The following is a 27,889-nucleotide window of genomic DNA, read 5'->3' as shown; positions in this document are numbered from 1 at the left end:
CACAAAGCCTATTGGGCAATTAAAAAGCTGAATATGGATATGGACTCAGCCGTTGGGAAGAGGTTGTTGCAACTTAACGAGCTTGATGAGTTTAGATTGCACGCGTATGAAAATGCCAAATTGTATAAAGAAAAGGCCAAGAGGTGGCATGACAAGAACATCCAACATTGCGAGTTTAAGCCAGGTCAAGAAGTTCTCTTGTTTAATTCGAGGTTGAAGATTTTTCCTGGAAAGCTTAAGTCTCATTGGACAGGCCCTTTCGTTGTGGTAAGTGTGAGGCCTCATGGAGCAGTGGAATTGCGTGATACGAGCTCAAGTGGTACCTTCTTGGTAAATTGGCAGAGAATAAAATATTATTGGGGTGGTAACATAGCACGTCATAAGACCTCGGTGGACTTGGCCGATGCTTGAAAACGTGTTGAGTCGTGCTGCGACGTTAAATCAGGCGCTTGTTGGGAGGCAACCCAATTTTTATTGCTTTCGTAACTTAGCTCTTTTTTTTCTTTTAGTCAGAGTAGACTAATTTTTGTTTTCTCTGTAGTTATAAAAATCATAGGTGAGAATGGTGTGGGGTGTGTATAATGTATGTATTGAGTGCTCGGGTAGGAGGGAATTTATAGTAAAAAAAAATCGCGAACGAGCACCCAGGCTAGCACCCCACGCGCACTTTCCAGTGTCATCAAAATCCCCAACGCCAGCCCTAGCGTGGGGCGCTGGGCTAGGGGGTCAGGTAAGGTATAATTTTTTTTTTCCGTTTTCTTGGTTTAATTTTTTACTGACCCAACCCATATAACCTGACCCAATTACCCATATACACACATAACCTTACCCATACCTAGTTACCCTAACCTTTCCCCCAATTAAATTAAACTAACTCTCACCCAAAACCCCCATCTCTCTCATCGCTGCCCTCTCTCACCGCTGCTCTCTTCCCTTTATTCTCAAATTCATAAATCTTTCTTGCTCACTTCCATCTCAAGACTCAAAAGTTGCTATGGCTTGTGTCAGTGTTGCCAAAGGAAAAAGGGGTGGGGAATTCCTCCACAACTGCTCCCCCTCCCAAAAAACGTAATCAAGGTGAGGGTTCTTCCCGGCAAGCTAAGGGAAAGCAAATTGCTAACGGGTCGACAAGGCCACCACGACTTCGGGTGGAATTAGTTCGAGATGAAGCCATCAAATGGCATGATAATTTTGTTCCATATGAGATATATGTCTCCAAAATGGGGATTAATGTAAAGGTTTTAGAAAGGAACTTTCCGGATATACTTGACCGGTTGGTAGATATGAAGATGGATAAGCTCAAAGAATGTCCGGGCCCTGCAAATATGAGCATGGTACGAGAGCTATATGACAATTGGAACGAGGGACTGTTCCAGTCATGAGTCAGAGGAAAAGATATACCAATGGATAGGCGATCCTTGTGTGACTTCTTGGGAGTTGATAGCCCTAATCTACGGAGGCTACATAAGTTCGTCAAAAGTCCATGCTACCAGGCAATATATCACACACTTTGTGGCGTTGATTCTAATGCGAGGTGGACGCGGACTAAGGGAAATGCCCACCTTGAGATTCTCCAGTTCGACTTCAACAAGACGGCTAAGGTATGAGAAAATTTTGTGCAGGCTAGATTAATGCCTGTTGAGCATAACAGCGAATGCACTCGAGCTCGAGTGTGTGTGATCTACTTTCTGATGACCGGCCGACACATAAATATGGGTGAGCTCATGCTTGGGGAGATGGCTCGCACCCGTTTTGGAGGGAGGATCAAAAGGTTCTTCTTTGGAAACATCCTGATGCAGTACATGCTATCCCGTGGGGTACCAGAGTACCCTGGTTATGATGAGGTAGTAAAGGCACCCAAGGTATTGCTAGACATCACATCCTTGCTAGAGTCCACATCAATGCTTACCCAGGTTGCAAGGAATGAGAGGGACGAAAATTTCAACAGGTATCTTTACAGTTCCCTCAATGTTATAATGAGCAGGCTAGGGGTGTCACATGAGGAGCACATGCAATTGCGAAATGATCTCTCCAGTTCTTCTAAGGAGATGTTGGGCATAGCACCGGGCAATCCCATCCATCTGTCTGAGGATGAGAACACTTACAAGGGATCTGATGATGAGGATGAGGATGATGATGAAGTTACAAGGCTCATGTATTTGGTGCCCTTAGGGGATGATGATGAGCCCAGAGCCGCAGCTGGTGGGCATTCTGAAGAGGCGGACTCCGACTAGCAGGGAATTCTTTCTTTCCACCTTACTTTGTTTTGAATTTGTTATGCATCAGGGACTATGCATTGTTTTAGTGTGGGGGTGGGGGAATACTTATTGACTTGTAATTATATCAATTTTTTTGTTCTTTTTACTTTTTAGATTAGTTTAGAACTAACATATTCTAATTAGCTAGTAAAAAAAATAGAAAAAGCTCGAACTTTTTCCGAAGATGGATCTGTTGGACAATTTCCTTGAGGGATTACAGTCTGATTAAAAATAGCAAAAAGATTTCTTTTTTTTGGGATAGTTAGGTAGTATCCCTTGATTTTTCTCTGGACGCCGGTTCTTTTCCAAGGTTGTAGCTCAAACCAGGTGTTTTGTTTTATTTTATTTTATTATTCTTTTGAGGTACCTGTTGACATGTTTGGTATTGGCACGTTAAGTTATGGCATGCCTCTGTCTTCCTGAATATCTGATTTGAATTGTAATGCCCAAGTAAATTAAGTAGCCTACTCTTTGACGCATTTTTCTCAGTGGTTGACTTGTATGCCACCCAGTGCATTAGTGCTTAAAAATTCTCAACTTGCTATGCTTGCTTGACTTGAGAGTTGCACAGAACCGTCTTGAGTGAGTCAAGTGCTATGTGTGTGTAAGAATTGTTGATATTCTGTGTTGTTAACCAAAATTGCTTAAGTGTTATGGTTGATTTCTAGTTATTTCATTGCTTGATAGTTTCTTAGGTAGTAAATTAGTCAAACCCATATTTTGTGATAAATATCTTGAATCGATAAGTTGTTTGAGTTTGAATCAGTCAAAAGTTACTCACAAGTCATCATGGGAACGATACTCTACTCACTGCTCTATTACTTGACGACCACGTATACTTGGGTGAGTGTGTTTGGTCGCAACACCGAGAAAATATGATCTTGTGCGTTGATGATGAGTTGTCTAATGAAGTTGAGCTACAAAATGCAGTTAAAAATGTTGTGGACAGTATGATGCCATTTGATGCACATGTAACCGAGTACACCAGCTATGTCAACATTACCACCATTTCGAGCCACTTTGTACTATTCTGGGAGCCGAGTGGGAAAGGCTCTACCCCAATTCCTCCTTCAATCTTTGAAGATTGTTGCCTCACAATTGAAGAATCTCTAAACATCCTCTACCTCCAGGGCCGTGCGTCTGATAAATCCATCGGGCCTCTAGAAATCAGGGTGGTGGAAATTGGAACTTTTGACAAGCTCATGGACTATCGCATTAGCTTAGGTGCTTCCATGAACCAATACAAGACACCCCTTTATGTGAAAAATGCACCCCTTATTGAGCTATTGAATTCTAGGGTCGTGTCCAGCTACTTCAGTCCCATGTGTCCAAAATGGGTTCCTGGCTACAAGAAATGGGACAACACGAATTGAATGTCAAGCTTCCAATTTCTATGCTTGTATCTTCATTCACTATGCAGAAAAAAGACAACCATTTGTGGATTATTTTAGTAAATCAAAATCATCCTAACCAAGTTAGTCTTTCATGAACATGGTATGGCTTTGTATTTGTCACAAATAATACACGACACTTGTTATCTATAATAATTTTATTGTGTTGAGAAGTTCAGTGCAGACATATATGAGGAGAAAAAGTTAACACTTTTAGTGTGGGTTAAATGGTCTTAGCTCACTCAACCCGTGTAATGTTTAGGGGAAAAAACAGTGTACTGTTGGGCGGGTTGGACGAATGATTAGGAAAAAATCCATATTGTTGGCACAAGGCCTAAGATTTTCTAGGATTCTCATGGCATAAGTTTACAAGTCTCTCAAGTGAGAAACAACAATGTATCAAGTAGTACAAAATAAACAGTAACATTAGGAGAAAACTACTGCAAAAGTGTTAAAAAACTAGATTGGCAAACATTTACAAGCTTTAAAACGAAAGATTCCAAATTGCTAGGGTAATATAACAGAAAGACTTGTAAGTTGCAACCCCAATTAAAAAAATGACTTGTTGGTTGCAACCTGAAGAACGAAATAAGATAACCCCTGATTAGAATCAATCAAGGGTTTGCTAAATTCTTTCAAATGTTTCTATGTAAGCAAGCTTCTTTTATCTGTACAGTTGATCGTGTGAACATCATTTGATAGTTCACCCTTTAACATATAGAGCTCTACTTCTTCCTCTTTTCCTTTACCAAAAAAAAACTTGTAAGCATTCCAATGTATGTTTCATATAACACTACAAATGAAACGAAGATAGAGAGATTGATGTCAAGACCTATCTTTAGCTTACAACATAGAGCAAAACAATTCTTGCAACTCTGCCTTTCGAGTCTTGGACACCTCAAACGTATTATGTTTATTTGCCATGGCCCTCAGTTGAACCTGTCACAACCAAAATCGTAGGGCTACGACGGGCACCCGATGCCTAACTCAACCGAGTACCAACGTAACGTATACTTCTTATCATACTATCATAGGTAAATGAAACAGAAAGGTTGTCGTAGGATAACTAGAATAAAACATGTAATACCAACTTCGGCCTATAAGACCAAAATGATCACTCGTACACTAAACATAGGCCGACAAGGCCATACAAACTTTTACATACATGGCATATGTCTACAAGCCTCTAAGAGTAGATAAATACCATAAAGGTCGGGACAGGTCCCCGCCATACTAAACAATACACGTCCAAATCATACTGGCCAAATAAGAAACTCCAAAGCAAATGGAACGCACCAACATCTTCCGCTGAGCTGATAGCCTACTTGGAGGACTCTCGACCTGTCTATCGGGACCTGCGGGGATGAAACGGAGCGTCCCCAGGCAAAAGGGACGTCATCACAAATAATGTACCGAGTATATAAGGAATGAAAATTAGTAAATAATAGACATGAGAGAAATATGGAGTAAAAGACTCGATATGTAAGTCTGAATAGCTCTGTGAATCATTTAATATTATAATGTCATGCATATGCGTATAAATGTCATACCATGCATAGGTATATGCATTCATAACATCATCAAGCCTCTGAGGGCATCCCATCATATCATCAACGTATACCAGCTGAGCAGGTGGTGGTGCGTATATAACGCCATAACCTTTTCTCATATCCCATATACATATAATATACGCGAATATAACGCCTTCTGGTCATGGGTCAATGTACGTGTATAAATGCATAAAATGCATAAGAAATACGTTAGTACAATTTCTTGAATATCATAAAATCAATATGTCTTTCGGACAAACTTTATCAAATACGTATTTTTTTGAGACCCATGAACATAGGATATAATTCAAATGAGGAATCAAGAATATAGACACCACTAGTATTTCTATGAATAGAGTAATTTATGAAAGTTGCGTATTTTGCTCGTTTCGTTTGTATCATTTGGATCATGCCAAAAAGAAAGGAGGGATAGCCTTAACATACCTTAACTCCATTGAGTCATTAAGACCTTCCAATAAATTCTTCAAACAACTCAACTCAATCTACCATAGCATAAGGAGATTTAAAATCAGTGTTGAGTAAAGGCTAAGTCCGCAACTTAAACTAGTAGCTCGTTTACGTAAATTTGGGCATCATCTCCCCTGTAACTAGGCCCTCCTCCAATACCATATACCAACAACAACAAGAACACAACAATAAAAATATGTAAGCATCATTTTACAACCTTATCTCCATCACAATATACCACAAAATAGCCCACACACCCTAATCACTTCATACATAAAACGACAACCAAAGTAGTGTCAAACAATTTAAAATAATGTAACGACGAACAAACAGCCCACCAATACGTCACTATGTGGTGTTTCTCCACACCATTTGTCCTCCAAAACTCTATTAAACAGTAGAAAAATATACAGCCCAAAGGCAGCACGAAACAACCCACAAAACAGTCTACTACAAGTCAAATAATTCAAACTCACGACTTTCGATCACCGTCCCATGAGTTCTAACTATTAGGAAATAAATTTATCAACATTCCTTGATATTTAAACACTTAAATACAGAAAGTACACATTTTATTAACTATGAAGTACCTTCCAAAACTCAAACTACAAAGAAAAAAAGAGGCGATATAGTGATACTTAAGTCGTAGGGATCGTTTTAACGTTATCGCTTCTTGATTTCGTGCCCGGGATGATAACCTTGTTTGAAGCTCTTGCATAGAGCTTAGGAGTAAAGTTAGGTGTGTTATTTGGGCGATCTCTCTGGAAAAATGGAGAAAGAGACGAGATGGGATGTAAATATTCTATTTTTTTAAAAGTCAAAAAGGTACTACTTGGCATCCTATGATTGGCCCTTCTTCCAACGCTTATAACCTTTTATCCGGGTGTTGTATGAATGAACGGTTAAGTGTGTTAGAAACTAAATTCCAAGACCTTTAATTTGGTATATAATATGTCCCAAAAGGACCTCATATAGCACACGAAATATATTTTTTTTATACAAAGCTACACAGGGCCACAATCATCAATAACACCAATTGCCTCACACGACCAATAACAGTAACTAACATAAGAATCAAGTACCATATACGTACCTAAAGGCTGTGATATCTCGGTCCGATCCTTCTCCGGAAGTGGAAACAAGTGAGGATACCTAGTATTCATTTCTTCTTCAGCTTTCCAAGTCATCTCCTCCACATTATTGTTAATCCAAAGTACTTTAATCGAAGCTACATACTTAGTTCTTAATCTCCGAACTTGTCTATCTAGTATAGCAACGAGAGCTTCTTCATATGATAGTTTCTATGTAAACTGAACATCGTCAACTGGAATGACTTTGGAGGGATCTCAAATACACATACGGAGTATAGATACATGAAATACTGGAAGTACAAACTCCGATTTGGAAGGCAAGTCTAACTCATATGCTACTTGGCCTACTCTGCGTATAATCTTATAAGGTCCAATGTACCGAGGGCTTAGTTTTCCTTTCTTACCGAATCTCACAACGCCTTTCATCAGTGATACCTTTAGGAATACCCAATCATCTACCTGAAACTCCAAGTCTCGTCGTCGATTATCTGCATAGGACTTCTGACGACTCTGAGCTGCTAATAGCCTTTCCCTTATAAGCTTAATCTTCTCAACTTTCTGTTGTACCAACTCTGGTCCTACTAACTTAGTTTCCCCAATCTCGAACCATCCTATATGATACCTACACTTTTGTCCGTAAAGAGCTTCGTATGGAGCCATCTGAATAGTGGAATGATAAATATTATTATATGAAAACTCAATAGGTGGAAGATGATCATCCCAGCTACCTGTGAAGTCCATCACACAAGCCTGTAGCATATCCTCCAATATCTGAATAGTACGTTCAACCTGACCGTCTGTCTGAGGATGAAGTATTGTACTAAGACTTACCTGAGTCCCCAATCCTTTTGAAAGGACCTCCAGAAATTAGTTGTAAACTGAGCACCTCTATCTGAGATAATAGATATAGGGACACCATGAAGTCGTACTATCTCCCTAATGTAAAGCCTTGCATAATCCTCTGCGGAGTAAGTAGTCCTGACAGACAAAATGAGCTGCTTTTGTAAGTCTATCGACAATAACCCATATAGCATCGAACTTACGTTGGGTACGAGGTAAGCCTATGATGAAATCTATATTAATCACTTCCCATTTCCAAGTCGAAATCTCTATAGCCTATAACAATCCACCGGGTTTCTGATGCTCAATCTTAACCTGCTGACAATTAGGGCACTGAGCAACAAACTCTGCTATATTCTTCTTCATTTCGTCCCACAAGTATATTCCCCCGATATCATGATACATATTTGTCGCTCCTAGATAAATAGAATAACGAGAATAGTGAGCTTCTCCCATAACCTGCTGGCGCAACCCTGCCACATTAGAACACATAATCGACCTCGATATCTGAGGACTCAATCTCCTGTAATCTCAAATGGTGTATTCTTATTTTGAGGGGATGTATCTCTGTAATGATTTAGCACAGGATCCTCATACTGGCGTTCCTTCACTTCAGTTACTAAAGAGGATGTTGTCGTGTCCTGAATAGTAACTCTGGTATCACCTGAGTCCCGTAATCGAACTCCAAGACTAGCTAGCTGATGAATCTCATGGGCTATCCCACAGTTCTCTGGCTGTAAATATGAGAGGCTACCCTTAGATCTACGGCTGAGGGCGTCGGCTACTACATTCGCCTTCCCCAAATGGTATAAAATATCAACATCATAGTCTTTCAGTAGCTCCAACCATCTCCTTTGGCGTAAATTCAATTCCTTTTGATTGAAGCTATATTGAAGGCGCTTATGATATGTATAGATATCAACATGAATGCCATACAAATAGTTCCTCCACATCTTTAGTGTATGAATCACCGCGGCTAACTCTAAATCGTGGGTCGGATAATTCTTCTCGTGCTTTCTTAGTTGTCTTTAAACATACACAATTACTTTTTATGGTCGTTCTTTCACTTGTTGCATGAATACATGTATTATCTCATTGCCCACAAATACTAGTATTTCCTGTAACTCATATGATTTCAAATATCATCTTTTGATTTTTTTTTTTCCCGTTCATTAGCCACGATATGTGCCACTTTCTTATGGAATGCATACAATGTTGTTATGAGACTGTTGTTACAAGACCATTTCTTCCTTATGTCACTATGCTTAAGTTGAAGTCTTCTTCCTTATTCCTTCAGCTAGTCTTTCTTTGTAGTACTTAAGAGAGACCCTTTGACTTCTGTAATGTTGCGAGCTTATTACATCGTATACCCGAAAGAATTTTTGACGTTCTTACTCGCCTATAATTATCCTTAATTACTTACCTCCGCGCCCTTGTGCTCGTAAGGTTGATTCTGAACTGAAATTTTTTTGACTGTCTTCTTAGTGGCACCATTTTTTTTTTTTTTGTAACACTTATACAGTATCTTTAACAACCCCAACTCTTATCTGAATATTTCTCAAGGATTACGATATCATCATATTTGCGAGACTGAATTCCTTATGTTGGATTTTGCTATGTTTATCTTGCATAACCTGCTGATTTGTCTGTTTCCTCTTGTTTAGACATGGCTAGACTCTTCCTGAATCAACTACTAACTACACGTTAGTCCATTCTCATATCTATATTCTGCGTAATCTCCCTTGGGTTATATCCTTTGTCTTAACTTATCCCGCACATTGGCTCCTTATGTATCCAGTATTCATTTGCACTTATTTATCTATAACATCTAGTGATGGAACCCTTACTGCCTCTCCCCGTCGTCATGCTTACATAATGTTCTGGAGTCGTATCATATCCGTAGGATCTAAAAAAAATGCAACCTCATTCCTTTCGCCTTTCTACCACATTCTTCTTTTACTATTCCATAGTTACCTTAACCACATAACTCCGACTTAATACCATATCACACCATCTTCCCCCATTTAGGGGAGTACTAACATTTATTGCTATGAAGATTTACCTATAAATGTTTTACCTCTTCATATTTGGCGTCTTTTCACATCTTCACGGACTTTTACTTGCCTTGCAGTAACCCTTCTGTACTAGGGATAATTTAATTTCTTACACCCAAAGGTGACACCTAGTGTAACTGGCACACTTAGTCCCTTAAACTTAACTCTGCTCACAATGCTTGTTTTAGGGAAACGTCTTCCTGAATGACCTTTAAAAGTTATCCTTCTATTGTCCATTCAATTATCGCCCGGAACGCGATCTATGAAATTCTCACGATGTCAACTATTATCAAATCCTTTGGTCCCGAATTCATGTTCAGTTTATCTTATTCACTAGCCCATACTAATTTTTATTACTCTGGGGGTCTAACTTTTCCTTCTGGTAATCATGTATGGGTCACCAACTCATTTCTCGAAATCTTTATGGCTTATACTCTTTTATTGTCTCAAGGCTTGTAACTTCTTGTCCTTTCCTTCACTTGACTATAGAATCTGTAGTCTTGTCATGTTTTGATTTACCGTTATCATCCATTTATCACATCTTACTCATAATGCTTCATTTACTTTCTTCTTATTCTCCTGCTAATATTTCTGTCTATCACCTTATTATGAAAACTTCTTCAAAATATTCTTTCACTTTATGCCCCTTGATTCAACTCATTGGCTCTTCGGGTCGCCTAACAATCTCTCTTTACTAGGGACGAGAGCCATACAAAGGTAAATATTTATCCCTTCTAGGATTCCAATGCCAATTTTCTAAAATTTCTGAACATTCTAGTATTCATATCTGATTGTACTATTCTAGAGTGCACCATCTGGGTGTATCACAAGGAGAACCATTACCACATTTGCAATATCCCTTGTAAATGTGAGCTAATGATAACAATCCATCCAGAATTTTGGATTACTCTATCCCCAGCTGGATGCCGATATCCCGTCCTTCTCTAAAAGTATATTTGTTAGCTCCCACATGGCATAACTGAAATGGGTGTTGTCAAGTGAATATATCTTTGTTATTATTGAAAGTAACTTAGAATGCTTATATTTCTCTGCATGAATTGTAAATTCAGATAATCTTCACTAACTGGGTACCTCGTATCCTTCTTCACCTAGCTTCTTTTACTTGTTGAAACTTGTATCTACCTTCTGATTCTCTCGTTGCTTTTTACCATAGGGGTAGATAGACATTCATGCCTTAGGGCTCCTTATCAAGAGGCTCACACATCGTAGTACACACATATCTACTGAAGGCCTTACATTTACTCATCATAAGCATGACGCAAAATCGAGTTCCTCTGACTCAACTCTTCCACAGCCACATTCAATCTCTTACCAACTGTCTTTCTGGATGTAGATGTCGTTGTATAACGAATAAAATAGAATTTAGGAATTTAAATTTCTTACAACTGAGATCTACTACACGATCTAGAATAAGAAGAAAGAGTGACAGTCCTAAATGCCCTGTAGCCTCCTGCTTATAAGTGTGGTGCACAACATATCCATAAACAAGACTCTACTAAACACAACTTGTAGACTTCCTAGGACAGAACTGCTCTGATACCATTTCTGTCACAACTCAAACCGTAGGGCCGCGACGGGCTCCCGATGCCTAACTCAACCGAGTACCAACGTAACGTATCATTATTATCATACTATCATAGGTAAATGAGACGGAAAGGCTGCTGTAGGATAACTATAATAAAACATGTAATACCAACTTGGGCCTATAAGACCAAAATGATCACTCGTACACTAAACATAGGCCGACAAGGCCATACAATCTTTTACATACATGGCATATGTCTACAAGCCTCTAAGAGTAGATAAATACCATAAAGGCCGGGACAGGGCCCCGCCATACTAAACAATACACGTCCGAATCATACTGACCAAATAAGAAACTCCAAAGCAAATGGAGCGCACCAACATCTTCCGCTGAGCTGATAGCCTACTTGGAGGACTCTCGACCTGTCTATCGGGACCTGCGGGCATGAAATGCAGCGTCCCCAGGCAAAAGGGACGCCATCACAAATAATGTACCGAGTATGTAAGGAATGAAAATTAGTAAATAATAGACATGAGAGAAACATGGAGTAAAAGACTCGACATGTAAGTCTGAATAGCTCTGTGAATCATTTAATATTATAATGTCATGCATATGCGTATAAATATCATACCATGCATAGGTATATGCGTTAATAACATCATCAAGCCTCTGAGGGCATCCCATCATATCATCTCGGCCATTGTGGGCAAATCATCAACGTATACTAGCTGAGCAGGTGGTGGTGCACATATAATGACATAACCTTTTCCCATATCCCATATACATATAATATACGCGTATATAACACCTTCTGGTCATGGGTCAATGTACATGTATAAATGCATGAAATGCATAAAAAATACATTAATAAGATTTCTCGAATATCATAAAATCAATATGTCTTTCGGACAAACTTTATAAAATACGTATTTTTCTGAGACCCATGAACAGAGGATATAATTCACATGAGGAATCAAGAATATAGACACCACTAGTATTTCTATGAATAGAGTAATTGATGAAAGTTGCATATTTTGTTCGTTTCGTTTGTATCATTTGGATCATGCCAAAAAAAAAGGAGGGATAGCCTTAACATACCTTAACTCCATTGAGTCCTTAAGACCTTCCAAGAAATTCTTCAAACAACTCAACTCAATCTACCATAGCATAAGGAGATTTAAAATCACTGTTGAGTAAAGGCTAAGTCCGCAACATAAACTAGTAGCTCATTTATGTAAATTTGGGCATCATCTCCCCTGTAACTAGGCCCTCCTCCAATACCATATACCAACAACAACAAGAACACAACAATAAAAATATGTAAGCATTAATTTTCCAACCTTATCTCCATCACAATATACCACAAAATAGCCCACACACCCTAATCACTTCATTCATAAAACGACAACCAAAGTAGTGTCAAACAATTTAAAATAATGTAACGACGAACGACCAGCCCACCATTCCGTCATTATGTGGTATTTCTCCACACCATTTGTCCTCCAAAATGCTATTAAACAGTAGAAAAATATACAGCCCAAAGGCAACACGAAACAACCCACAAAACAGTCCACTACAAGTCAAATAACTCGAACTCACGACTTCCGATCACCGTCCCGTGAGTTCTAACTATTAGGAAATGAATTTATCAACATTCCTTGATATTTAAACACTTAAATACAGAAAGTACACGTTTTCTTAACTATGAAGTATCTTCCAAAACTCAAACTACAAAGAAACAAAGAGGCAATATAGCGATACTTACGTCGTAGGGATCGTTTTAACGTTATCGCTTCTTGATTTCGTGCCCGGGATGATAACCTTGTTTGAAACTCTTGCAGAGAGCTTAGGAGTATAGTTAGGGGTGTTATTTAGGCGAGCTCTCTGGAAAAATAGAGAAAGAGATGGGAGGAATGTAAATATTTCATTTTTTTAAAAGTAAAAAAGGTGCTATTTGGCACACTATGATTTGCCCTTCTTCCAACGCTTATAACGTTTTATCCGAGTGTCGTATGAATGAACGGTTAAGTGCATTAGAAACTACATTTCGAGACCTTCAATTTGGTATATAATATGTCTCAAAAGGACCTCATATAGCACACGAAATATATTTTTTAAAAAGCTCTGTTACATGGCAAATCCTTAGTGGGTGTTTTCACAATTTTAATCCGATTTTCCCCAAATTTCATACTTTCTATCCAAACATCATATATAGCCATAATATGACTTTAAAATCATTTAATCATGATTAACAAGTCTCATATTCATTACGTCTCCTTGGGACGCACAGGGTGTAACAGAACCGTTTGATGAATTCAATATTTATGTTCGGGTAAAAGATGCTGAGTTTAGTTCAATCCGCTGATTATATAGTGCATACGCCTGTATAAGCTAGAATATGTAAATACGAAAACCACGAACAAAGGAAAATGAAAAATACGAAATTTAGTAAAGTATAAGGTTTGTGCAGTACTGTTTTCATCTTCTTGAGAAATCAATTGTTCCAATCGAGGAATCAACATATCAAAATCATGTTTACGCGTCACCAGGCTGAGTCTAACATAATTATTTTCTACAAAGAATCCACTGCTTGGACGACCTGTGATTTTTGCTTCTTGGAAGAAGACTTGTGGGTAGTTTTTATCTTCTTTCCTCTCGCACTTAACCCATGCAATTGACACCATTTTTATATTAGAACGACAAGCACATACACGCCCACACACATCAACCTTCACAGAGACAGGATATGCCAGATCAATAGGGATCTACCTCAGTAGTTGTACCAAGAGGATTTGCAACTTTGGACCTATTAGACGATTCATGGAACACCTTGCGCGCATCCGTTTTGCTTATGCATTCAGATTTCGCATCATAGATTTGCGGCAAAGATGAGTTGGTTAAATTGCTCTATTGGGGCTGAACATATGCAAGGCATGGAGAAACTTCATCTGATTTACTGAAGCCCCACGAATTAGCTTCCAAATGACTTTGGTACTCAACCACAGAGGTTACCTGCCGGAGTTTCGCTAATCTCCCTTTCTGTTTAATCGAATTTTCACCTTATCAGCAAAATGTGGCCAATCAATTAATTACTTGTTTCGAAATAACCACCAGTACCATTCCAATTCTTCACCGTCGAGGTAGAATGCTCCGCTTGGAATATCCAAGCCTCTAGATTCTCGCCTCAAAACCGCCATAATTTGGCATCCATAGCCGTGTCTCCAGGTTGAAAAGAGGTCGGAGCCTTTTTTTCCCACAACCTCCAGCAACATTAACGAAATTCAGCGAAAGCCTAGAGTACTTTTTGGTCCTCCATTAGACCTCTGGATAAAAGCACCAATCAAACAACCCAAATAATACACCAAACCAACTGACTGTATTAACTAACTTAACACTAACTAATTACAAAGCAAATGCTAACTATAGTAAAGAAATTGCAACAGAAAACTAACAGCTTGTTTGGATGGTTGTTATGTATAGCTTCATAACGTTTTCATACAGTACTGTATTGTATTATATTGTATTGTACTATATTATTTTGATGTATACAATGTTTGGATAGATTGTATTGTTTTTTATCGTTTCATGATATCATGCAACAACAATATGGAAGAATAAATTTGTAATATTATAAAAAAGAAGTAAGGTACGAGGTAGAATTATTATATAAAAAAGTAGGGTAAATGATAAAATAAGATAGTTTAATAATATGGAAGAGCAAGATGAGAGAAAAAAATAAGGGAACGACGTGACAACACCGTTTGTTGTTATGTAACAATACGATATAATATAATTTAACTAACAATCAAAATAAATATTATATTTAATGTAACAATACGATATCATAACAACCATCCAAATAAGCTATAAGAAGAAAGGTGATGTGATGAGAATTAGACTGATGAATGAGAAAATACACTGAACTTCACAATCATACCATTTGCTAAATGGATCTCGATACCAAATAAACTATCCAACATCTTATTCAGCTCAATAATCCTGACCGACTCAGTCTCTTCACCAACTGTAGCCCATAGGAGTCAGCTTTTGTTAAAACTATCCTTTTTTTTTGGTTAGGCAACTTGAAGTATTATGTCTAGACTAGAAGTGGAGAAAGATTATGTTATTTCTAAACTTGCATGTGTTTAGGTTATCAGCTGAGGGTGTTTGGATCGGCTTTTGAGCTTCTTTTTTTTAAATTTTTTTTTTTAATGTTTGACAAAGTTAAAAAGTGTTTAAAATAAGTTTAAAATTGCTTAAAACAAATCAAAAGCAACAAACTAGACAATCCCAACTTATTATTTTTTGGCTTAAAAACTAATTTTGCCGAGAAAACTATTTTTTTAAAGCTAATTCAAAAAGAGATAGTAGTACCTTAAAAACAAGAAAAAAAGAGACATTATTTTAGCAACAAATTTTGTTTTCCACTTATCGACACACCATTTTGTGCTATTCTTATTCTCATATGAGCTTTTTTTTTCTCGTTCTAGAATTCTGCACTTCAAGTTTTTTTTCTCTGCACTTTAAGGACCCGTTTGACTATAGATTTTTTCAAAATAAACTTGGGTTTTATTTGACAAACACATGTTTAGCCATAGATTTTGCCTAGATTTTGGCCAAATTCCAAAACCAGCTCAATAACTGGTTTTGGGCCAAAATATCACTATTATATTTTTTTAAAATTGTCCCAAACTTTTGTATTTTATAAAAGAACCCATCATTTATTATTTTGTAACGATGTTGCTTCGTCTTCTCGATCATCTGATAGTGTATCATGTAGTTCATTATAAAAATGATAATTTTGTATCAAATTTATTTATGTTCAGGACTATGGTTTGTGATAATATAATGAATGTTATTGATAATTGTACTATTGGGTATTCTGTGATAGTTTTTAGAACTTGTAGGTATAAGTCATGTTTCATATTTTTCCAAACCAAACTTCACCCAAAATAGATGTCCAAACATATTTTCATCTTCAAACCAAACTTTACCCAAATCAGATTTTTCAGAATTAATTTAGGAATCTATGGCCAAACGCTAGCTAAGTTGAAGTCCTGTCTTTTCTCTCTATATATGGCAGCATTTGGAAAATCAGTAGAGCTTTGGCTCAAAGCAAATCTCCTAGTAGTAAGTACTCTTTTATTCCTTAACCAACTGGTTTCAAATTCAAGCTTTAGGTATAACGTTTTAACTATCAATGTAGGACTCTTTAAATTTAGCTGAGCCCTAAAGCGGCTAACGGACACCTAGTAATTTTTTTTTAAAAAAAATACATAACATTTGGAGCTGTATGATAATTAACAATAATTAAATTATATACTACTATACAAATATCAAAAGTAATTTATGGGGCCTCATATTTTTTTGGATCCTGAAGCAGAGAGGCCTTAGTTACTTGGAGGTTCAGCATACGTATTAGTTAACTAATCCGCTAACTAATTCACATTTCAGAAATTAAATACTCCCCGTTTTAATTTATGTAAATCTATTTCCTTTTTAGTCCATACTAAAAAGAATGACTCATTTTCATATTTGGAAACAATTTACCTTTATGTAATGATTTATAGCCATACAAAATATATGTGATTCATTATACACCACAATTTCTAAAGTATTTTTTTTTTAAATTTCATACCCAATCAAATAGGTTCACATTAAATTAAAACCGGGAGAGTATTGGTAACATTGTAGCTCAAAGATCTAGATCTAAAATACGGGCTCAGAAGTCACAAATGTTAAAAGTACGTTTTAAAGTTGGAACTGAATCAACAAAAGGAGAGACACATGATATCTTTTATTGTTTATGCAGAGATAATTACTATTCAGTTGTTACGATAGTGTATTCACATATATTTGCATTGTTGTATTCATGAATACAACAACAAAAAACTCCTAAAATCAGAGTAGTCCAGCTGTACGCGCATGTATTTACATGTATTCGCGCCATGTATTCATGAATACAGCAGCAAAAAGTGCCTAAAATAAGGGCAGTCCAGCTGTACGCGCATGTATTCACATGTATTCGTGTCATGTATTCATGAATAAAGTAACGGCAATCCCTTAAAAATATGTATGTTCAGCTGTCTAAGAGAGAGGAAAAACATAAATAGCGTATTTCATGCCTCAATGGTAGTATAAACCATAAAATACTTATTTTGCTATAAAATATAAAAGGTAGCTATAGAAAATAATATTTTAAAATAATTTTAGTTTATAATAAATAGGGTGTATACATTTGCTATATGAGGTAAAATTTTCATTAAAAAATGAACCAAATCGAACCGAATTAATTCAAAACTGAGCGAATCTGCCAAATGTACACCCTAATTCAACCTCCTTGACTAGTGATAAGTTTACATTAAATACTCAATGGCACACGTATCCATCAAATACTGAATCCGCCCGACCTCGAGTATTCCACCAAGTACCTTTCACGCAAATACATGATAACTCTGCCATCAAATACCAGAAAGTGGATCACTTTTTAATTGTGAAATGGGTCTGCATAAAAGTCAAGCAAAGAAGAAAAGTTGCGCTAGCAAAGTACTAATAGCATTCCATGGACTGCTAAAGTAACTGTGATTTAGTTCAGCTATCCAAAGAAGTAAAGAGATAGTAATTTAATGTCCTTCAAAGAATCAGTAGAGCTTGGCCTATAGCAAATATTCTTTGCTTTGAGTTCTTTAACTGATCAAAATGAACGAACAGATTTCTTCACAGTTCTTTTCATCACCAGCTCTTCCTCTTAGTATAGGGATCACGTATTAATATAATAGTAGTAACAATTATTAGTCGGTAATCATTTAATGTTTTATTAATTAACTAATTGGTTCACATTTCAGAATCCAAATTGAGTTGCTCTGTAATTTCTTAAATAGTATTATAGCTCAAAAATCCAGATTGGGATAAATACTATTTGAGTTAAATACTATTCATGAATACAGTAGCAAAAAGTACCTAAAATTAGGACAGTCCAGCTGTACGCGCATGTATTCATATGTATTTACGTCATGTATTCATGAATACAGTAACGGCAATCCCTTAAAAATATGTATGTTCAACTGTCTAAGAGAGAGGAAAAACATAAATAGCGTATTTCATGCCTCAATGGTAGTATAAACCATAAAATACTTATTTTGCTATAAAATATAAAAGGTAGCTATAGAAAATAATATTTTAAAATAATTTTAGTTTATAATAAATAGGGTGTATACATTTGCTATATGAGGTAAAATTTTCATTAAAAAATGAACCAAATCGAACCGAATTAATTCAAAACTGAGCGAACCTGCCAAATATACACCCTAATTCAACCTCCTTGAATAGTGATAAGTTTACATTAAAAAAAAATGGCACACATATCCATCAAATACTGAATCCGCCCGACCTTGAGTATTCCACGAAGTGCTGTATTACTTTAGTTTATCATCAATCAATTTAATGGGTGTAAGCTATTGATTTAGAGAGATTTTGATTCATAGCATATCGCATACCCAAGGAAATAAAATTAAAAAACTAACTGTATTGAATGAGCAATAATTCCAAGAAACTAAGGCCCCGTTTGTTCATTTTTTAAAAATGTGTTTGTCCATGAAATTTTGCAAGTTTTTGAAAGTGAGTTTTTTAAAAAATCACTTTTTCAAAATTTTCAGAAAAACTTTTTTTCCTACTCGCAAAACTGCAATATTATTTCAAGTGAAATGCATATTCAAACATCGCAGGGAGTAGATGATTAAGCCAGATGGATATACATACATGTACTTATCTTTGTTAGACAATAATTTGAGGTTTTAAATATATTAATTAATGTAATAAATTTTATGTAAAAAAACACTTGCCAAATACTTAATATTTTAATGCATATAATAATATACCCAAAACAATCAATAGCCAGACGTGGGATCGATGTGATAATAATAATGCAAATAAACATATAAAAGGAGAGGAAGTAGAAAAGCATACCTAAAAGAGTTGATCACTGGTTGTTGATTGATGGCGATATACAATAACCTAAAATTTTAGAAATGCACTTTAGTTAAGATTGAAAAGAAAAAAAACAGAGAAGTGGGAAAAACATGCTACTATTAAATTTCAATGACAAACATTAGCAAAATAGTTGAGACCACGAGGAGTATTATATTAAGAGTTGTTGTTTTATTTATAAAAGTTGTTTGCTTTTCTGTTTTTTTAAAGATGAAACCAATTTGCTTACGCAGAACTAAATTGTCTTTCAAAATGGATTCTATTGTAGGAGTGTTCTACGATAGGTAATTTACAATATTTAGACATTTCGGTTCGGTATTTTTGATATTCGATTTCTTTAAATACTATACCAATACCATACCTAATTAAATTCGGTATGATTCGATTTTTCTCCTTTCGCTTTTGGTTTATTCGGTTCGGTAACTTCAGTTTGAATACTAATTAGTGCATAGAGCCATAGACTGTAATATTCCTAACTAAAGTACTTAAAAATACAAAACTAAAAATGTTTGTTGACAAAAGTTTAGTCCAAAACCAGCAAATATAAACTCATAGAGAGAAAATTGTACATAAATGAATAAATTTGATCATTAGAAATATCTTGTTGCTTGTTTCGAGTTAATCGATAAACTTAGAGAATAAATGAAAGTAAAATTTTAAATTTTAAATTTTTTATATTTATGTTATAATTAATAATATGTGTATTGTATTGTATAATATAATATATATTTCGGTACGGTATCGGTATTTCGGTATTTTATTTTAAAATACCAAATACTAATTTCTATTTAAAACTTAAACCAAATACCATACCGAATACCAAAATACTAAATATCAAATATCAAAATTTTCGGTTTTAATACGGTGATTCGATATTTACCAAATTATGCACATCCCTATTCTATTGTTTAGTTGAACTCGATGTTCAAATATTTTTGAAAAAAGAGTAATATCAAAATTTTAAAAAAAAAATTTAGTTGAAGGTATAAAAGTCAGGTCAATATTTTGGAGATATTTATAGAGATAGCCTTGTGCAGTACCGTTATCATCATCTTGAGAAATGAATTGTTCCAATCGAGAAATGAGCATATCAAAATCATGTTGACGCGTTACCAGACCGAGCCGAACATAAGTATTATCTGCAAAGAATCCGCTGCCCGGATGACCTCTGATTTTTGCTTCTTCAAAGAAGACGTGTGTGCAGTTTTTATCTTCTTCCCTCTTGCACTTTACCCATGCAAATGCTGCAATCGACACCATTTCTATATTAGAACAACAACCGCGCGCGCACACACCAGCACATGGTGTCATATGCCGAATTTCGCGTAATTCGTATCACAATGTTGTAATTATGCTTGTAATAAAGTAGACCTCTTTGGGGACTGTAGTTGTTGAAAGTCTCCCAAATTGGTACTCTTTCCACACTTTAAATGATTTTAAATTTATCTTTTATCATTAATTAACAATAAAATTGATCATATTAACCTGCTTATTGAAAATATAACAAACAACAACTAGACTCTTTACTTCAATGACAACTTTATAAAAAAAAAGTTAATTCTTTTTTGATATCCGAACAAATCTAATATTGTGGACAACAAAAAAAAAAGTCAAAAAATCACTTAAAATGGACCGGAGGGAGTACTTTTTTTTTTTCTTTTTTTTTGTATTATATTTTTAGTGACGTCGGATGCATCCATAGCAAAGGGCATCTCCGCGGCCACTAAGAATCACAAAGAAAGAAATTTCTGAGATGACACGTTGGTAAGTTAAGTTTTGGGGCCCTAATACAATATACAACATTTATTCAAAAACCTCTTAATTTTAATAATCTTAACCATAATAAGTATCTTAAAAATCTCTGGAAGCGCTTGGTCAAGTAAATTTGATACGGTTCAATTTTGTCATGTAAAAATTTAAAATAATAGTACAGAGGAATCCTTTCATCAGTCACGTGGTAGGTTGTTATAAAAGAGATTAACAGAGCATGGGAGGTAGTGCTAGGTGACAGCAGTAGATAAATAAATAGTGAGAATGAAATCCGCATTACCAATACGGATTGTGACAGTGTTAAAATAGTTTATTATTCTGAATCAGAGATTTTTGGTTCGAATTCTGATACAAAGTTGTTTTTGTTGGAGAATGTTTTAATCCCAATGTGATAATTTCTAACACGAACAAATTTAGTTAGGCTCCAATAATTGAACATCAAACCCAAAAAAAGAAGAAGAGAGAATGACATCCGCACACCATTTGAGTTAGTTTCAAAAAGAATCGCCACCTTTATATATTTAATTTTTTTTTTTAAATTCTGTCTTTTCATTTGTCTTTTAATGAGACTCTCTAATAATACCATATAGTAGGAATTGGCGACATGTCATAAGACCACAAAATTTGAAGAGTACTTTTAATATGTTATGGTACCTATTTAGTTTATATATGTATAAACAGTGTTTATTCCTTTCATACGTTCAATATCCAGTCAATCATCACCAAATAAAATAAAAGAAAGGAGCAGTAGAAAATGACTTCACTAGTAAAGGAATAAGAAGATGAGAAGAAATATAACCTGGAGATGGTTCTCTTGCTCTGTCAAGAAATGTGCAATACTGAGTTGGAATATGTTGAATGCTGAAACGTTTAGAAAAGGAGAAGATGTGACTAATTTTTTCCCAGCGATCTCTCAAGATTTCATGCGCAAAATTGAAGAATTTCTTGCCATCTCCTTCATTAACAACTCTCAGAATAGTTAAAGCTCTCAATAGTGTATCTTTAGATATCTCCATATCAGCCTGATGAATATATTCCTTCATTCGATTATACACATTCACGTCCTTCACAACAGCCCACCTACACAAATGCATGTGGATCAGAGGCGACGAATCTCGGATTTTAATTCTATGGATTCATGACTCGGATTTCAATAACTGAATCCATCACCTCATTTAAGTTATGGTTTCATAGTTCAAATATAACAATTTCAGTGAATTTTACACAAATAAATCAAGGTCCAGACAAAATATTTGTAATACTCATTCCATATTGCTTCTGTTGTATTAGTATAAGATTTCATACAAAAAAGGGCAAAGGGCTAGTGCACGAAACATCCCGCGTTTATGCAGGGTCCGGGGAAGGCCACACCCAAAGAGGGTGTGATGTAGACAACCTACCCTGATTCAAGCACTAGTGGCTGATTCCACGGCTCAAACCCGTGATCTATAGGTCATACAAAAAGCAATTTAGATTAAATGTTGGTATATTACCCGAGTCTGGTTCCAGCATGACCAGTTAGCTTAGACAAGGAGAAAATCATGAGATCATCATCAGCAGGAGCTGGAATTGCTGTGAACTGAGGCCAATAATAGACCCTATCAAAAATGTACTTCACATTTGGGCCGCCTTTCAGAACTGGACCTTCTAAATTCCCTTCGGGATTGCTAGGTGAAGTCACAAACTCAAACACATCTCCACCAATATCAGAGTTGTTCAACAATGATGGATCTCCTATAAATTCATAATGTCGCGTTTGCAAGTAGTCCGTTTGAAGCTTATAGAACTGACAAAACCAAAACCAAAACCAACTTAGTATTCAAAACTCAAGGATAATGTAAAACTTTGTCATAGGGTAATGGAGAAGAAGGTACAAACCGGATAATGAGGAGGTTTCGCGAAAAATTTTGCAGGGTAAGGAGAGGAAGAATAATTCTCCATAGAAAGAGAATGAACTACAGCATTGAGTAGGCGACTAGCGCCTACACCAATAGCGATGTATCTTCCATCTGTAATAGCGTTCTTGGCATTTGAATGTAACTTCCTAATGGTTTTCTCGAGCTCCTGGGAAAGGTGAGAAGTTGGATCAGGAAAGGAATAGGCCATTCTATGCCAACCTGCTATCACTACTGCACTGCTTTCTGCATTTTCCATCCAGAATGGCTCATAGAATAGAGGATCCCAACTACATTAACGAGTTAAAAAGACTTGTTACTAGTGGTAGCGGCAAAAACAGGGTTTTAATTAAAGGGATTCAAAATACAAAGAAAGTAAACACATAAAGAAGTCTGCCTACATACTATCCTATCTAAACCCAGAATCCACTTGGTTGTTGTTGTTGTTGTACAAAGAAGTCAAGGACATATACTACATATGAATAAAAGATAATTTTGGCCAATTGGCCTAATATATTTTCCGACAAGAGTGGGTTGCTCTAGTAGTGAGCACCGAGTCACCCCAAGATCAAGGTAGGAGTTCTTGGAGGGAGGGAGCCGAGGATCTATCGGAAATAGCCTCTCTACCTCAGGGTAGGGGTAAGTTCTGCGTACAAACTACCCTCCCTAAATCCCATTAGTGAAATTATAGTGGGTTGTTATTGTTGTATTGTTGGCCTAATATATTTTCCAGCAAAGGCGGTTCGGATGAATCTCCTTCCGCGCCCTTAGCTCTGCCTATGCTTGTTACAAAGAAACCAAAACAATTACCCGAAAGCATTAGCAGAACAGTTGGGAATAAGTAAAGAGCAATCAGGTCCAGTATAACAGGTATAGCATTCACAAGTAGGAATTCCATCTACGACAAGGCTATCAAGATAGGCTTTTCCATGGCCTGAGCATGAAATTGAGGCTACTGCTTCTGCTTCCTCTGCTGCTCTCTGGCTCCAACTCAGCTTCTTCTTCTCCTGCTCTCTGCATTTGCTCTTTGACTCCAACTCTTTCATAAAAAAGAATATATTCATGATTAATAGTATTAAAACCAAGAGATACATGACATAGTTACACCTCTGAATCTTTGCCATAATCTCTGGTCTGGGTTTCCTTTCTTCTTTGAAATGTTTGTGACTCTGTAGCAAAAGAGTAGTATATTTGTTGGGAAATAGTATCCCACATGGAAATATTAATATCAACGGTAACTAATAAGAATACGGCAAAGGGCATATAAGAATGTACTTTCAATCTAAGAATATCCTTCGTTATACTATTGGGCTATATATACCTTTCCTGTCATACTTTGGAACAAATATACCCTTATTTTGGATGGAGTGCCACGTGTCAGCACAAGATGAAAACGACTCATTTCATTTTTTTATCCGATTCGTTTTAAAAAATTCACAACCCGACCCGCTTTAAAATTCAGTTTTTTTAAAGCATATATTTTGTAAAAACTAGATTTTTTTTTGTAAAAACTAAAAAAAAAAAAAGAATTTGCAAAATATATATTTTTAAGTCTTTTTAGTTTTTTTAAAGTATTTTTTTTTTGTAAAAATTGAAAAAAAATATTTTTTTAAAAAACTGAAAAAAAAACTCTCCAAAAACAGTAGACTACACATGCATTAGTTTTTAAAAAATGAAAATATTTTGCAAAATCTTTTTTTTTTCAATTTTTACAAAAAATGACTTTAAAAAATTGAAAAAACTGAACGTGAAAAATATAATATATGAGTGGAAGAATATAATAGTATTATAATAAGAAATTTTCCACTTGCAAGAGACTACTACACAAAGTCTGGAGAGACTATTACACATTCAAAAATAACAACTCTTTTTATTTTATACAGCTCACATATGATACAATAATACTCAACACTCTTTAACCTTTTCTTGACAGACTGTTTTCTTCACTGTCTGTGAACTGCTACTCTATTATTTTCTTCTCACTCCTTTTTTTGGGGTACTGAAATGAAACAAACAAGGATCTTATTTATAACAGTGAATGTAATGATCCAGAAAAGAAAATATAAAAAAAAAATTAGCTTTTGCTATATGGAATTATCGAACACAAAAAAGGAAGCCCCACCCCAGAAACACAATGCTGCAAATATTATAGTAAGATTTAGGAAAGTGTATTTCCTAGGAAAAAAACAAAAATAGGAAAGTGTATTTGGTTTTGGTTACATATAAATATGGATCTACGGCCATGATTTGAGATGTACAGATTTAGAAATGTAGTGTAATGATCATTGTGGGCTCCACTCCATTTCTTACAAAATTAATGTGATGCAGTCTTACGGCTGGACTCCATTCCTAAAAGACAAGGGTGTTTGAATTGACTTTTTAAGTTTGTCAAATAAATTTTTAAGTTTTTTTTTTGTTATATCATTGTTTGGTAAAGTTAAAAATTATTTAAAATAAATGAAAAATTGTTTAAAACAAACTAAAAAGGATAAGTTAGGCAACCCAATTTATTGCTTTTTGACATAAAAACTATTTTTTTAAAAAAAATTATTTTTTTCAAGCCAATACAAACTGACCCAACTAATGCCCAGTCACAATCAACGTGTCCCTTTACCAGGTTCATCACCAAGTCTTGTTACGTTTGTGCAAAATCTGTTGCCACCACTCAATCATTATCTTCCCTTTTTTATTTATTTTGATTGGGTGGATCCCACAATATAACGTCAACCACAATTAATCGTTGGATTTACAAACAATAAAAAAAGAAAAAGAAAAAACATTTAAAATGCTAACATAAGAGCCCTCATTTTCGCTTAGAAATTCAATAAAATAATGAGAGGTTACAGTAGAGTAATTAAAAATTTTCTATTGAAGTTGTGAACAATACGAAAATTATCGATTACTCACTTTTACTTTAATGGTTCCTATGATCGAAACTACATTGTTCCTTTACCACCTTTCGGCTTACATGATAAAAAGCAGTAATTAAGTTTGGGCCACGATAATCACATGGTATTCAGGACCAAAAATAGATGGGTTCCTACCAATAATTTTATTTCATTTTCTTCTTTAAAACAAAATATCCAACAAGACCCTTTTCTCTCCTCCCCCTTGTTCTTTCCCAATTCATCGACCAAATTTACACCAAAATCAAGGTAATGTCCATCTTTTCTTTTCTTTTTCTGTATTACATTACGTTTTTGCACTGGTTTTTGTGATTAAGTTGTGACAAAATGAGAGAATGATTTTGAAGATTTCATTCTTTGTAAATACAATAAAAATGTGTTTAGTCACCGTACATACCTAGGATTATATACAAAAGAAATGAATCTAGGACTACATGCTATATTACCAAGTGGCAATGTCCTATTAGCTAGTATAAAGTTGTACATAAAATAAATACAAGGAACAAAGAAATAATTAAAATACATGGTGTAATGTGCTGAGCACTATGGGAATATTTTGGAACAATGTAGTAATAAAAATAAATAATTAAAATACATGGTGTAATGTGCTGAGCACTATAGGAATATTCTGGAACAATGTAGTAATTGTACTTTATAATTAGAAAATCCTAGACATTTTTGTGCAAACCTTCATCTCTCCAACACTCCTCCTCCCCCTCCCCTCATCTCCAACACCCCACCTCAAGTTGGAGGGGGAAGGAAACACACCCAACTTGCCCAATAAATCACGATGAAGAGGTCATGTGAGTGGTTTTGTGAAGAGATCTGCCAACTGGGCAGAAGATCGAACAAAAGATAATGAAATTAGCCCTGGTAGATATTGTTCTCGCACAAAATGACAATTGATTTCAACATGCTTCGTCCGTTCATGAAAAACGGGATTTTTCGCTATGTGAATTGCTGTTTGGCTGTCGAAGTGAAGGGTGACTGGAAGAGAAATAGGAATTGACAGATCTTCAAAAAGACGAACCAATCATGTAAGCTCTGCGATCACTCGCCTCATAGATCTGTATTCTGCCTCGGCCGAACTAAGTGAGATTGAAGTTTGCTTCTTGGATTTCCAAGAGATCGGAGAGGTGCCGAGGGAAATGTAAAAACTACTCACCGACTTCCTCGAGTCCGGGCAGGTTGCCCAATCAGAATCACAAAAGGCTAGGATCTTGAATGATGAGGAAGAAGACATAAAGAGCTCAAGCCCAGGATCTTTGAGAAAATAGCAAAGCACACGAAATGATGCATCTAGGTGTGGTTGTCTTGGGTCCTGCATGTACTGGCTGAGGTGCTGGACCGTGAAGGACAAGTCTGGTCGGGTGTGAGTGAGGTAGTTAAGTTTTCCAAGGAGATGACGATACAAGGTGGGACCCTTTACCGGTTTCCCTATTTGAGTAGACAGACGAGTAGATGAATCAAATGGAGAAGAAACATGTGGCAAATAGAGGGAGTCAAATTCTTGGAGAAGGTCTAAAGTGAATTTACGCTGAGAAAGGATGAGTCAATCAGTTTCTCGGATAACTTCCATCCCTAGAAAAAAATGTATGTCCCCAAGATCTTTAATTCTGAATTCTTGATTGAGAAATTCTTTCAATGCATGTAATTCTGCACTGTCATTTCCTGTCAAGAGTATATCATCCACATAGATAACCACTATAGAAATGTAAGAATTTAACTTTTTAAAGAACAGGGAATAGTCATTTAACGAGTGAGTGAATCCCTTAAAGTTCAAAGCAGCTGTAAGTTTTGCATACCACTGTCGAGATGCTTGTCATAGCCCATAAAGCGATTTCGTTAACTTGCATGCATGAGTATGTGAAGGAGGTACAATCCCAGATGGAAATTTCATGTACACTTCTTCATTTAGGTCTCCATGTAGGAAATCGTTATTCACATCTAGTTGGTATACACCCTATCCTTTCGTTACTGCAGTGGCCAATATGTATCTGATTGTGATCATTTTCACCACGGGTGAAAAAGTTTCATTGAAGTTTATGCCCTCTTTCTGTATGTCTCCTCTAATGACTAATCTTTCATTTAGTCTTTCCACACTACCATCTGAATGTTGTTTAACCTTTTAAAC

General features: G+C 35.9%; 2 protein-coding genes across 4 annotated transcripts; one reads left to right on the top strand and one right to left on the bottom strand.

Moving 5' to 3' along the window:
• Window positions 1-3,133: 3,133 nt before the first annotated feature.
• Window positions 3,134-3,631, top strand: LOC142178394 (indole-3-acetic acid-amido synthetase GH3.6-like). Its single transcript, XM_075247734.1, has one exon. The coding sequence runs from the start codon at window positions 3,134-3,136 to the stop codon at window positions 3,629-3,631; it is 498 nt and encodes a 165-aa protein (XP_075103835.1).
• A 13,761-nt stretch (window positions 3,632-17,392) lies between these two features.
• On the bottom strand, window positions 17,393-24,847 carry LOC107827672 (tryptophan aminotransferase-related protein 3). Of its 3 annotated transcripts, none has more exons than XM_016654855.2 (7): window positions 23,660-24,847; window positions 22,833-23,139; window positions 22,448-22,740; window positions 21,754-22,034; window positions 20,225-20,428; window positions 19,164-19,211; window positions 17,393-17,702 (listed from the first exon to the last, which is right to left on the bottom strand). In XM_016654855.2, the coding sequence occupies exons 1-6, from the start codon at window positions 23,971-23,973 to the stop codon at window positions 19,177-19,179; spliced, it is 1,434 nt and encodes a 477-aa protein (XP_016510341.1). In that variant the 5' UTR covers window positions 23,974-24,847; the 3' UTR covers window positions 17,393-17,702; window positions 19,164-19,176. The 3 variants fall into 3 exon arrangements, with proteins under 3 accessions (XP_016510341.1, XP_016510340.1, XP_075103959.1); XM_016654854.2 differs by having other exon boundaries at window positions 17,393-17,653; XM_075247858.1 differs by lacking the exon at window positions 17,393-17,702 and adding an exon at window positions 18,158-18,262.
• Window positions 24,848-27,889: the final 3,042 nt, after the last annotated feature.

This window comes from Nicotiana tabacum, chromosome 24 (genome assembly GCF_000715075.1).
Source record: "Nicotiana tabacum cultivar K326 chromosome 24, ASM71507v2, whole genome shotgun sequence".
Classification (NCBI taxonomy): domain Eukaryota; kingdom Viridiplantae; phylum Streptophyta; class Magnoliopsida; order Solanales; family Solanaceae; genus Nicotiana; species Nicotiana tabacum.
Note: the sequence above shows the minus strand (reverse complement) of the source record. Positions and strands in the feature narration are given on the sequence as shown.